Source organism: Acanthochromis polyacanthus, chromosome 22 (genome assembly GCF_021347895.1).
Source record: "Acanthochromis polyacanthus isolate Apoly-LR-REF ecotype Palm Island chromosome 22, KAUST_Apoly_ChrSc, whole genome shotgun sequence".
Lineage (NCBI taxonomy): Eukaryota > Metazoa > Chordata > Actinopteri > Pomacentridae > Acanthochromis > Acanthochromis polyacanthus.
Genome location: NC_067134.1, coordinates 3418428 through 3430067, shown reverse-complemented (window position 1 = coordinate 3430067; position 11640 = coordinate 3418428). Strand labels below are relative to the sequence as shown.

The 11640-nt window shown below is 38.7% G+C and overlaps 3 protein-coding genes across 12 annotated transcripts in view; 2 read left to right on the top strand and 1 right to left on the bottom strand.

The window, feature by feature from the left end:
• Positions 1-11640, bottom strand: part of LOC127531994 (zinc finger protein OZF-like) — a 289632-nt gene that overhangs the window by 112454 nt on the left and 165538 nt on the right. For 2 of the 10 annotated variants that reach the window (XM_051942901.1, XM_051942896.1), the window contains exon 1: positions 9148-9476. The exons of 3 other annotated variants lie outside the window; for them this stretch is intronic. In XM_051942901.1, the coding sequence (XP_051798861.1) occupies positions 9148-9352 (205 nt within the window). In that variant the 5' untranslated portion in view covers positions 9353-9476. Of the gene's footprint in view, positions 1-6389; positions 8273-9147; positions 9483-11640 lie in introns of those variants that run through there. 5 more of the 10 variants (XM_051942906.1, XM_051942898.1, XM_051942905.1 and 2 more) reach the window with 5 other exon arrangements.
• The window catches only part of LOC127531964 (zinc finger protein 665-like), a 266519-nt gene that overhangs the window by 133294 nt on the left and 121585 nt on the right, over positions 1-11640 (top strand). The window lies entirely within an intron of this gene.
• Positions 9952-11640, top strand: part of LOC127531989 (zinc finger protein OZF-like) — a 121897-nt gene continuing 120208 nt past the window's right edge. Inside the window, exon 1 of the mRNA XM_051942869.1 lies at positions 9952-10125. The gene's annotated coding sequence lies outside the window, so the exon portion shown is untranslated. The remainder of the gene's footprint in view (positions 10126-11640) is intronic.

Genomic DNA, 11640 nt, shown 5'->3' with positions numbered 1-11640 from the left:
CAGCGAGACACGACCGGCTGACAACCCACAGTGATTTTAGAGCAGAACTCTCCTGATACAAAGGCTTAAAACTGCTCTCTGTTGCAGAATGAATAGTTGTAATATTGGAGTCAGTTTACATGTTTGAACCAGAAACCGAATCTGAAGAAGAATAAAGACACGAAAAGTCCAACCCTGCAAGTTGACAGCATTGGTTCCTTTGGTTTGTTTCGTATAAATCCATGTTCTGGAGACTGTCTATTAAGATATTTCAGTCATGATACATCTTCTAGTGTACATATTTTTTTTAAAACACCATATGAACATGTTAACAACTTGATTTTCAGCACAATGTTCCAAGCAAAAACGGTACATAAAGTCACATAAACTCTGTTTAAGAGCTCTGCTTCTACCTTGGAAGCACCTTGAGATGTTAATTCAAGTTAAAGAATAAGGCTGAGGTCTGTTTTCTATCCAAAGCTCCATCTATTGGTATTCTCAGACTTTTTCATTCATCATTTTTGGTGCTTCAGGACACAGTAAATGAGCTGTAACTTGTAACATACTTTTTTCAATGGGTTTATTGTTGATTTTGGAGTTTCATTGATGCTGTCAGTGTGAATTATTTCATCATTATTGGCTAAAAAGTTACCCAGTGTTTCACGAGGCATGTTGTGGATTGTTGGAGTTGCAGTAGATCAAGTTTTCTGGAGGGATTTCTGGTTGAATATTTGATTTTTTGGGGTTTTTTTGCCCCCTAAAGACTGTTTAAAGTGAGGGTCAAATGCTGCTGATCAACACCAACAGAACTGCTGGTTTGTGGACCATAGAAGTAGATGTGTGTTTAATTGTTTAAATGACAGATGTAAACCTTTTATTTTCTCAAACAGAGAGTTAATGTTGGGTTTACATCTTACTTATTGGATGTCTGTCAGTGTTTAGACATTCTGCACACAAAGAAACTGACTGAAGATCCATCAGAGGCTTCAAATGCACAAAATGATCAAGACTTGTTAGGTTCAAATTGTTTCATAATGCCACGAACTAAAGGAAAAACAAAGAGAAAAAAGCCAGTTTCCTACAATTCAACAATCTCATTTAGTAGACACCTTTCTCCAAAGCCTTTAAAACTCCTCCAGACCTCCACAAACACTCGTTGTGCGCTCCGTTAATTAGCAGCATCAATTACACAGTAATTAATTACACCTTTATGCGTTCAGGGAACATTTTTTGATTGAAAATAAGTGAAAATAGAGACTTAAATGAAGAAAAAGTGTAAAATTTGCGGCATGCATGAGCACCCACAGGCAGAAACATGTTTTGGAAAACATCCGAGAAAAGCCACATGTTGTGTTCTCGTTCCAACTTGAATAAACCAAAACTAAAGTTTTTCTGTTTTTTAAAAAGAAGGCACAAAAAGGAGGTTTTAAATGTGGTTTTACTCACCGCTCCAGTTGAGCAGGTACACATAGAGGAAGATGGGTAGAAAAGCTCCGTGCAGAAAAGACACGTTCTCCAAACGCAGCCCAAAACTGCATCTGCAGCTCGGTGCTCCGACTGTGTGGTGGAGGCAGCTTATCAGTGTTTTCTGCTGCTACAAATTCACACACAACACATTTGTTCTCACTAGAAAGTCCTCAAGGTCGGACCTTATCTCACCTTATGAGGACACTTACAGTTTTTATGATTGCATAAACATGAAAAGAAAAAGAATTACCTAATTTTCAACACTTTACACTGTAAAAAATGCCCCTCTCAACACAAGAAAAAAAACTGATTTCAAAGAATCTTTACTTTGAATTAAATGAAAAATCTGCCAATAAAACAAGAGAAAAATGGTTTGATGTAACATAATGTGTAAATTTTTTTCCAAAATGTTTGAACATTTTTGACTTCACTGAACTTTTAGCCATGGTTGGGCTGTTTTCATGGTAATTCAGGACATTATATTGCACAAATGGACAGAATATTGAGCTCTTAAAATTAGCTGGAAACTTATTTTAAGCTTTATTCTACCAATGATATTTTGTCAAGCTGAGGTGTCTTAAGCCTCCTGTTGTCGTCATTTAGAGCACCAAAAAATATTGTTCACGTCTAAAAAAAATCAGCAAAAAAATCCCCAAATTTCTAAAAGTTTGTAAAATCTTCAGGAAGAAAATTCCTTAAAAGTTTCCCTTAAACGTTTTGTTTAATAAAACACCAAATTTGGCAATAAAATTTAAAAAATGAAAAAAAATGTAAATATTTTCAGAAATGAAGAAAAATCTTCCAAAAAATATTATAAGATATCTAAAGTAATTCCATATATATCTGTAAAAGTTCTAATATTTTATTTAAGAACATCTTGGAAAAAATCAACCTTTTTTCTGAGTGTTCTTAAAGAAACTTTTTTAACATTCCTTATTTATTCCACCAAAAAATGTTCAAAAATTTTGCAAAATTGTTGAAAATGTGGAAGTTTTCACTGCGAAAATATAGATATTTTCCATGTTTTCAAACTCTAAAATGGGTTAATTTGACCTGCAGGACGACACGAGGGTTAAAACAAGAACGTTTCTAAATGTTTTGACTTAACAAGATATTTAAGATGCATTGTCCTAAAACAAGTCCCTCCATCTGCTGAAATGTCTCTTGTGAAGTGAATTTATCTGAAATCAAGCGGGATGAGACATTCTGACTAAAAATAGGACAAATAGACTTGGTTAGATTTTGAGTTTTTGCAGTGTACACTCAAGGAGTAAAACATTGGAGCAGATTTTCACCACTATAAACACAAAGTCAGCCTCACACTTTTTGCAGAACAACACACACAGTGATTTAGCAAACACTAAACACACGTGTTACATTAGACACAGAAGTCTATCATGATGTCACTTCCTTTCAGTTCCAAAGCACTGACTGATAAATCAACACACCTATGAGCCAGTTGGTTAAACACACACATGAAACACATGAATGCTTTATTGTAGACACACCAATCAGGTTTGAGCTCTAGAAAACCACCGTCATGCCAATATGGGCCCTTACAACACGGATCACATTTTTGGACTGGTTCCACAACCTCCTCACAGTAATGAACCAAATCCTCCAGATGCAGCTCATTATCATCTGGAACCATGTTTCATTCCACCGCTCTGCTCTGCTCCACAACTGCTTTAACACCATCCACAGTTTACAGTACTGGACCTTCCACCGTGTTCTACATTTCTAAACCCCATCCAAGAATTTTTTTTTCTCCATGGCGGTTCCAGGTTCCCCTCATTGAGGCCATGGAAGAGGCTTGTGACCAAATCGACGCTGCAGCTGCAAGGATGGATCCATCATTCAAGACAGTTCTTCCCACGTTGTCGTGTCCATGAGGATATTTCCTGCCATGTTGATGAAATTCTCTGTCCAGATCCAGCTAGGCAAAGAGATGTGTAGTACTGAATTTATTTTCTTCAAATGTCTTTTTATTTTCTTCTTTTATTGTGCAGTACTTTAACCTGTACTGGTAGTACAGTATTTTTATCTGTCTGTTTTCTGGGCTTACAGTGTTGGGATATGTTTTGTTGTGATTGTCTATGTTGACTGATTCTGGTTATATGAAGAGAAATAAATCATATTTTCAGCAGTCTGCAGCACTGATCTCGTGTTGTGTTTGGTGAATTTACCATATTGTGTATTTGTACTTTCTCTGTGTACTTCACTGACAGTCATCTCACCACTGAGAGGTAGAACTGCTAAAAGTGTTTGAAGTTAAACACAGCAGTGTGTATCTGGTTCAGACAGAATTAATCCTCATGAAATGTGTGTGTTTCATGTAGTAACATAAGAAGGTTTTGTTTGAATGGTATGTTTCATTTTGCACAGGACCTGAGGTGTTGTGCATATTGTGTGTGTGGTTGTGTTAATTGTGTGTAGTGATCTGAAATTCTGAGCCCTGTTTTCAAAACCCTGCTTAATCAATCTTTAAAAAAACACTGTAATGCTAATGTTTCACAGATGAGACTGACAGCACATATCTACAGCCAGCAGCCAGTTAGCTTAGCATAAAGTCTGGAAACCACACACTGGGATAAATAAAGGTGCTAACAGGAGCTAAAATGGTTCCTAACAGTCATGCTACTGGGAAAACACTTAAATTCCACAGAAAATCTTCCATCTAGATTATATTTAATTTCAAAAGAATTCAGAGAAAATTCCACAAACTTCCAGTAATATTTTTAGTGGAAAATTTTCTTTTTATTCCCAAAATGTTCCAAAAACATTTTTTCCAATGCTGGAGTGAGAACGTCCTTCTTTTGCTGTCTTGAAACATTTTACAGAAGAACAATCTCAACAGCAACATCCCCAAAACATCCTCAGAACATTATAGGCAAAATGTTTCACTGTTGTTAGAGTGTCACAGGAACCTTTGATAAAAAACATTCTGTCATTTGATGCTGCAAGAAAATCCTGAAAACATTTTCTTAATGTTGGTTCTTCTATTTATTCTGCAACGTAATCTGACAACGTCCTCCAGGCGCTAACTGGAGCTAAAAATGGTTCTTGAATTTCCCTTCTATCTATCTATCTATCTATCTATCTATCTATCTATCTATCTATCTATCTATCTATCTATCTATCTATCCAGATAGATAGATAGATAGTTTCTCAAAAAGCCATCTTCTGTTCCTCGGTTAGAGGAGGGAGGTCCCAGGCAGAGGCCAAATCCTCAACACTTTTTCTATCCTTTTCTGAGAGTCTGGAATGCCCTTCAAGCTTCAAAACAAAGGAGAGCAAATTAGGATAGAAAATGCCAGATTCTACGTTGTTAGAAGAAAAAAGAACAAAGAAAAAAAGATGCAAAATGTTTAAAACCAGACAGAAAGACGTAAACTGACCAAAACAAAACACATAATGACACAAATGAGACACAAAATGATCCAGAAATCTTCTCTTACAGTCATGAAACTGTCCACATTTATTCTATTCAACATTCTGAGGCTTTTTACAGAGAGCTTTGTTCATAGATCATTTACAGTCTGATTTATGACACTTTTTTTCCCCTAAAAACAGACTGAAATGTACAAAATGATCCAAATGAGATGTTCATTTTGTGTCTCATTTTAGTCATTTTTGTTGCTAATTCTGGTTATGCATTTCTTTAAATAACTAATAATACTGTGGACTCATTATTTAAACTTGAGGTAAATTCTTAGCAAACTCAACTGGAAAATACTTTTACTGATTTGCTGTTGTTTGAACCTTAGTGCTGTCTTCGGGTCAAAATGAACCAGGCCACCATGTTTAATAGCATAGAACGGCCCCTAAATGACCTTTTTCAACTTGAAATTTGATCACTTTTCCTCAAGTGGCCCCAACATTAGAAAAAGTGAAACATTGTTTTTGTTTATATTTTCATCAAAGCTGTACACCACCAGGGTACAAAGACTGTCTTCAGGTCATTTTTTACACGGTGTCAGATAGAAAATTGACCCCCATGGAAAAGTGACCGAGGTTACAAAACATTAAATAACTAGCATAATACAGAGTGGGGTCAAGATTCTACACCCTGGCTACTTCTGGACTGTTGAGATTGTCATATTTGCAGATTTTCAAATGAATATGGACTAATCTGATATTGCTGAAGCCATGAGGGCAGTTTTCAGGTTTCAGTTCCCAGCAGGTCAGAGATCAGAGTTTTTTAGTCATCCAGGAGTAACAAGAAGGACTGTAAAACAAATACTGTGTGCTGCACGTGTGACAAATACAGTTGCAGTCTGTCCTCCATGTGTTAATTAGAGCTTAATATGTTCGGAATATTTTTGCTTGAATCTGTTATTTTTTCTATTCTTATGATTGATGTAGGTTATGAATCTTTCGGGTGGGAGCAATGACCCAAAAAATGAGAGAGTACTAGTATCTGGTAGTTGAGTTTTGTAGTTTTATATTCCATTGTACAGTATACAGTACACTGTTGTTTCCCTTCAAAAATGCATTTCAAGTTCATTTCTGCACATTTCTGGTACTTTATTAGGCTATAGAAGTATTATCTCTTGCAAAACAAGAAATGTTTACACCTATGCAGTACCTTTAGCAGCAATAATAGTGATAATAAACCTCTACTTATAGAAAGAAAACAGTTACAGCATGAACAATGGAATAAAAACGAATGGTGTTCACTGATTAAATACAGTCTTTCTATCCTCTGAGGAAGCAAAAACAGGCATTCACAAAGTGTGTGATGCATGACAGGTTGTTTCTTCATGTAAAATAGATTTTTGGTTAAAAATTCCATTAAGCTGCTCTATTTTAGAGGCTCAGTGGAGGCAGGTCATTTCTGACCCCGAGGACAGGAGGAGTGTTCAGGACGTTCAGACAATACAAGGGTTCAATGTGCTGTATGACGACACAATGAGATCCTACTAACAAATCACACAGATGACCTATGTGGTGACAACAGAAGAAATAAATAGCATAAGACCTTTATGTAACCAGCAGAAACTGCAGCACAGCTTCACCTGTTTTTAACATTTCTGGTTTTGACATTTGCAGGAGTGTATCAGCTACTACTAGTAAAACCACGTGTCTGTTGCTTGAAAACATAATAATGTTGGTTATGTCTTTGATATCTGACTCAGAGTTATTCTTGCTGGGGCTCTTCAGTGTTACATTCATTATGAAACAACTTGTAAATGTTCATCTGTTTGAAAACATTCAAAACATTTCATGAAGCAGTCATGGAGCTGTAGACGTTTTATTACAACTTTATTTCACGTCCAGATCTCCTCTGCTGCAGTGACACACTCTGTTGTGTTCTACTGTCACAATGTCTCTGTATCTCGTTGCCTCCTTTTACTTGAAAGACAGCAGAGCTCAAGCTGAGTGGATTCCAGCAGTATGTTCACACCTGAACAGCCATGTTCTCTCAGTAGAAAGTGAAAATGTTCCAAACAGCTTCACATTATCTCCAATCAGTGCTCTGCTGATGAAGGATGTCATGATAGCAGAAATGTAGCAGTCTGTACCAATACCATATCCATCCAGACATTCAGTTTGGTTCTTCTGCCTGCTGCTCCACCACCACAGTCCAGACTCTATCTGGTCTAATCATCAAGGATTGCATACATACTTCCTCACAATTGTTGTTGAAGCACAGACGAAAGCTGCTTTAAATCTAAAACATCTACTTTTAACCTGTACCAATTCTTACATGTTGTTTCAAGCTTAGTTCTTCTTTATTTTTCACAGATGTTTCAGGATCATGACTTCTCAGCTGTGTGGATTCTCATGTGGGCTTTTAATTGATAACTATGTTTAAAGCTTTTTCCACAGGTTCCACAAGAATATGGCTTCTCACCTGTGTGACGTCTCATGTGGACAGTCAAAGAGCGCCGTTGACTGAAGCTTTTTCCACAGGTTCCACAAGAATATGGCTTTACCATTTTGTGAACTGCCATGTGCCTATTATGTGCTGATGAACTAGAAAATCTTTTTCCACAAATGTTACAAACATATGGTTTCTCACCTGTGTGACATCTCATGTGGGCAGTCAAATGGGTCCGTCGAATAAAGCCTTTTTTACAGGTTCCACAAACATACGGCTTCTCACCTGTGTGATGTTTCAAGTGTTCAGTCAAAGAGCTCCGCTGACTGAAGCTTTTTCCACAGGTTTCACAAGAATATGGCTTCTCACCTGTGTGGGTTCTGTGATGTTTGATTAAATTTGATTTACGACTAAAAGCTTTTCCACAGACCTCGCATGTTGTACATTTTCTTTCCTTGTCATTATCACACTGTCTCGCTGATGTTGGAGCATTGTCTACATCATTACTGTGACTGTTGTTACTCTGATGTCTTGGTTTCTGCTCGATACATCTAGTTGATCCTGAGTCTACATCCTTGTTTCCTTCCTGATCTGGGCTCTCAGCTACACAAGAGATGTGAAACAGGAGCTGATCACTGTTTGGTTTTGGTTCACTGTGGTCACTTTCCTCATCAGCAGGAGTCACCTCAAAGGTATCAGTCTCCTGTTTCAATCCAATTAACTCTTCCTCCTGACTGGAGCAGAGTTCATCCTGTTCCACTTTAATTTGGGGTAACCCTGGGTTTGATTGGTGCAGACTGGTGCACAATTCTTCCTGTTCCATTTTAATTTGAGAAATCTCTGGGTTTGATTGGTCCTGACTGGTGCAGAGTTCCTCCTGCTGATCTTTAATCCGTGGAGGCTCTGGGTCCTCATGATCCACCATGGAGTTTCTCTCCTGGTCATGGGGCTGATGGTCAACAACAGTCTTCTCATTCTCACAGACATAAGACTGTGGGAGCTCTGGAGGGAAAAAGAGACAAAAGATAATGGTTACTACTGTGATGATGAGAGAACACACATCTGTCACTTTGTCCAGGACTGGCTGTCTCCAACAAAATCAGCTCAACAGTTGAATGTTTGACGCAAAAAGAATATGATGGTTTATAATAGAAGTCTTTGAGCCGTGAAACAGCAGCAGCAATGATACAAGCATCTCCAAATGACTGAACATTTCTATGAACACGTTGTTCCACAGTGGATACAGGATCACAAAGTTCTAATGGTAAACACCACTGGGTACTTTTCTACACACCACACAGACAGGTTTGATGGGGATCCATTAAAATCTGTCTGAATAAAGCTGCTGTCCTCTTCAGCCTTCAAACCTGTCAGGACATTTGGATTTTAATGTTATTCTTATTTTACTGCTGGTTACTGTACTGTTGATTTGACTCATCAGTGAAACCCAACATGTTAATAGTGGAATGCAGTTGAACACATTACTTCTATACTCTCTAACTCTGTACGTGTGCTTTCTTTAGATCATGAATGATCTCTATACATGGAATTATGTCTCTGGACTGAAATGATGGAATGACTGAGTCCTCTGTCAGAGTTTTATTATTAAACTGTTTGATAACACAGTGCAGTTGCTGTCAGTGTGGAGTAGTTCAGATAAACACTTCCAGCACCTCTGAACAGGAAACTTTGGTTCTTGCTTCCAGGGTCAATCAACACAACGACCACGTTTTTAAAACTCCACACAGCATCAACTAACAGACTCCATATTATGAGCCCATTCTCTCTTCCTCACAGTGTGTCTCAGTTCATCTGAACACTTCATGATGTTCTACATGCGAGAAGTGGAATTCTTCACCATCAAAACACATACACACCTATGGGTTGTAAGGGGATGTGTGGTTTCCAGATGACATCCAGCAGTCTGCGCTGACGATCGATCTCCTCCTGGTACTGGACGATGGTTTTTTCAAACTCTGAGAATATTTCTCCAGCAGCAGCAGCTCGTCTGTCGCTGATCAACTCTCTCAGATACTCAACTGAACACATCGTTACTTTATCGCTCTGATATTTCTCATTCATACTATAATACAGCCGTTTTATAGCTCAGTCCACACAGCAGTGAAGCTAACTCTGCTCATGCTTCTTTGTTTACATCCGCCGGGTGTCACACTGTGAAGTTCCGGCAGAAACACTGAGTTACTTTCTTCTTCCTCAATGAATTAGGCAGACGAGACGCATCACTGGCGTATTGCTGCCACCTACTGGATGTTACTCATAGTCCTTAGAGAATCCTCGATATTTTCTTATGCAGTCCTGTGGTCATGAGAAAGTTGAGTCTCTTCTTGCACCACTGAAGTGCCTTCTTACTTTTCCCATTTTACCTTGAACAGTAAAATTAGTCCCCCTCTTCTTTTGTTTCTTAAAAAGTCAAAGCATTTATCCCTCAGACTGACTTTAAAAGCACGTGTTTGGAGAGATTGATAGAGCTGGAATGAAAATGTCTTTGGGGAAATCAGCGGCTCCAGATGGACTTACAACCAACTTTGATCCGTTTTTCTGGGCTGATATTAGAGAATGACTGTTTGAAGCATTCAAAGAAGCTTTCAATCAGGGAGTCAACTCAAAGGAGAAGCATTTTCGTACAGCTCCTAAACTCAGCTGGGGCGGAAACAATCTGCGGCTGCAGGTTTGGCACCGGCGGCAAAAAAGGGGACACACGCAGCACTGAGGAGGAACTGAGAATGAAAGACCGCGTTCAAACAAAGTGGCCGCGAGTTTCTGTTGGGAAAGCATCAAGATCTGCTACAAACTGTGCAGGATTGCGTTCATCTCCAAAATCCGGGTTGCAGCCGGTAAGAGCAGAATTGTGGAGACTCTAAAAGACTGTTTAAGCTGCCGATGTGTGCCACTGCAGTATCTTTTAGCATTAGCCACGGAGATCGATGTCAGGCACGAGCGAACTTTGTCTGTTTACCAATAATTTCCGTGTGTTTTGTAATTGTTCAGTTGAAAATAAGATTGCAGGCTAATTGGTGCTAATTAGAGGGTTCCAGCTAAGACCAGTGAATTCATCCTGTTTGTAATGGTGGGTTTTTACGATGCCCTTTATTTATTTATTGGATCTGGAAAGGATTGCACTTTAAAAGCACTTTATGCACTTTAAATAATTTTAAAACCATGAAGTAAAAAGTATAAAATGATTAAAACAGGGTGTCTGCGAGGTTTTAAAAAGTGATAAATCAAAAACACAAAATTTAATGGCCTTAAAACGTTTTAAATTTAGGCAAAAGGTATTATTTTTTAAAACGAGGCATTATTTTTTTCTTTTAGACAATGAGCTGTTTCATTTTGATCAAAAAATAAACATCAATAAAATAGAACATATCTTGCTTGCAAAATTTTCTACCGGAACGTTCGTCAGTCGCTCACGTCGACGTCATAGCAATGCATTCATTGGTCGTTAGAGAGCTGAAATCCTCCGCGTGCGCACTGAGCACATAGCTGACTTAGCTGCTGCAATGCTAACTTGACATGCTCTCCCTGGATGATGCCACTTCAACTCAGTATTCTGAGAGCGACCGCGGCCTGCGGGATCACGGATTGGCGCTCATCTGTCCGCAGATTGCTCTCCCACAACTCTAATCATTTGGTCCTTGTGTCATTTCTGAGCGACCCTGAAAACTACATTCAAATCCCCGAGTCCGTTTTGAGTGATGTGGGTAACAAGGAAATGATTCACACACGCTGATCGTCACATAACTCCGCCGTGGCTCTCAGCGGCGAGACCGAGACGCCCCGTCTGCCCCATTTGTCCAACCACAAAGCGTGTTGCCCGTGGTAGGGTCCCGCTCAGGTGGTGGTCGACCCTCCGGACGACATGGACATTTCTCTCCACTCTTTGGTGGAATAATTAATCTAATTTACCTCATTCTTTCAGTGCTCTAATGGATCTGGATGCAACAGTTTCCATCATGGTGATTTGTCTGGTCTGTTGTCCGCTCATTTCAGCCGTTCTAATATGTTTCGTGATTTATTTATTTTTTTAAAAAGTGAAATCGATGATTTTTTTTCTTTTTTTGTATTCCACCACAATATTGCACGGTTATAAAACAGTTTAGCTCCGCTTTGGTGAAGAACATCAGTGAATTAATTGTTTATCACGGTCTTCAGCAGTAATTTTTATTGGTAAATGAGAGACATTAGTATCGCACGTCTGCATCTTCAAACCATAAACAGGAAGTGAATTCGGTGACATACGTGCATTACGTTTGCGCTGGGAACTGCTATGATTGGTGGAACTCACGGGAGGCGGGCCAAAATTGTGGGAAAGTTGCGGTGATTGGACAAAATTGCAATGGCTGAACAAA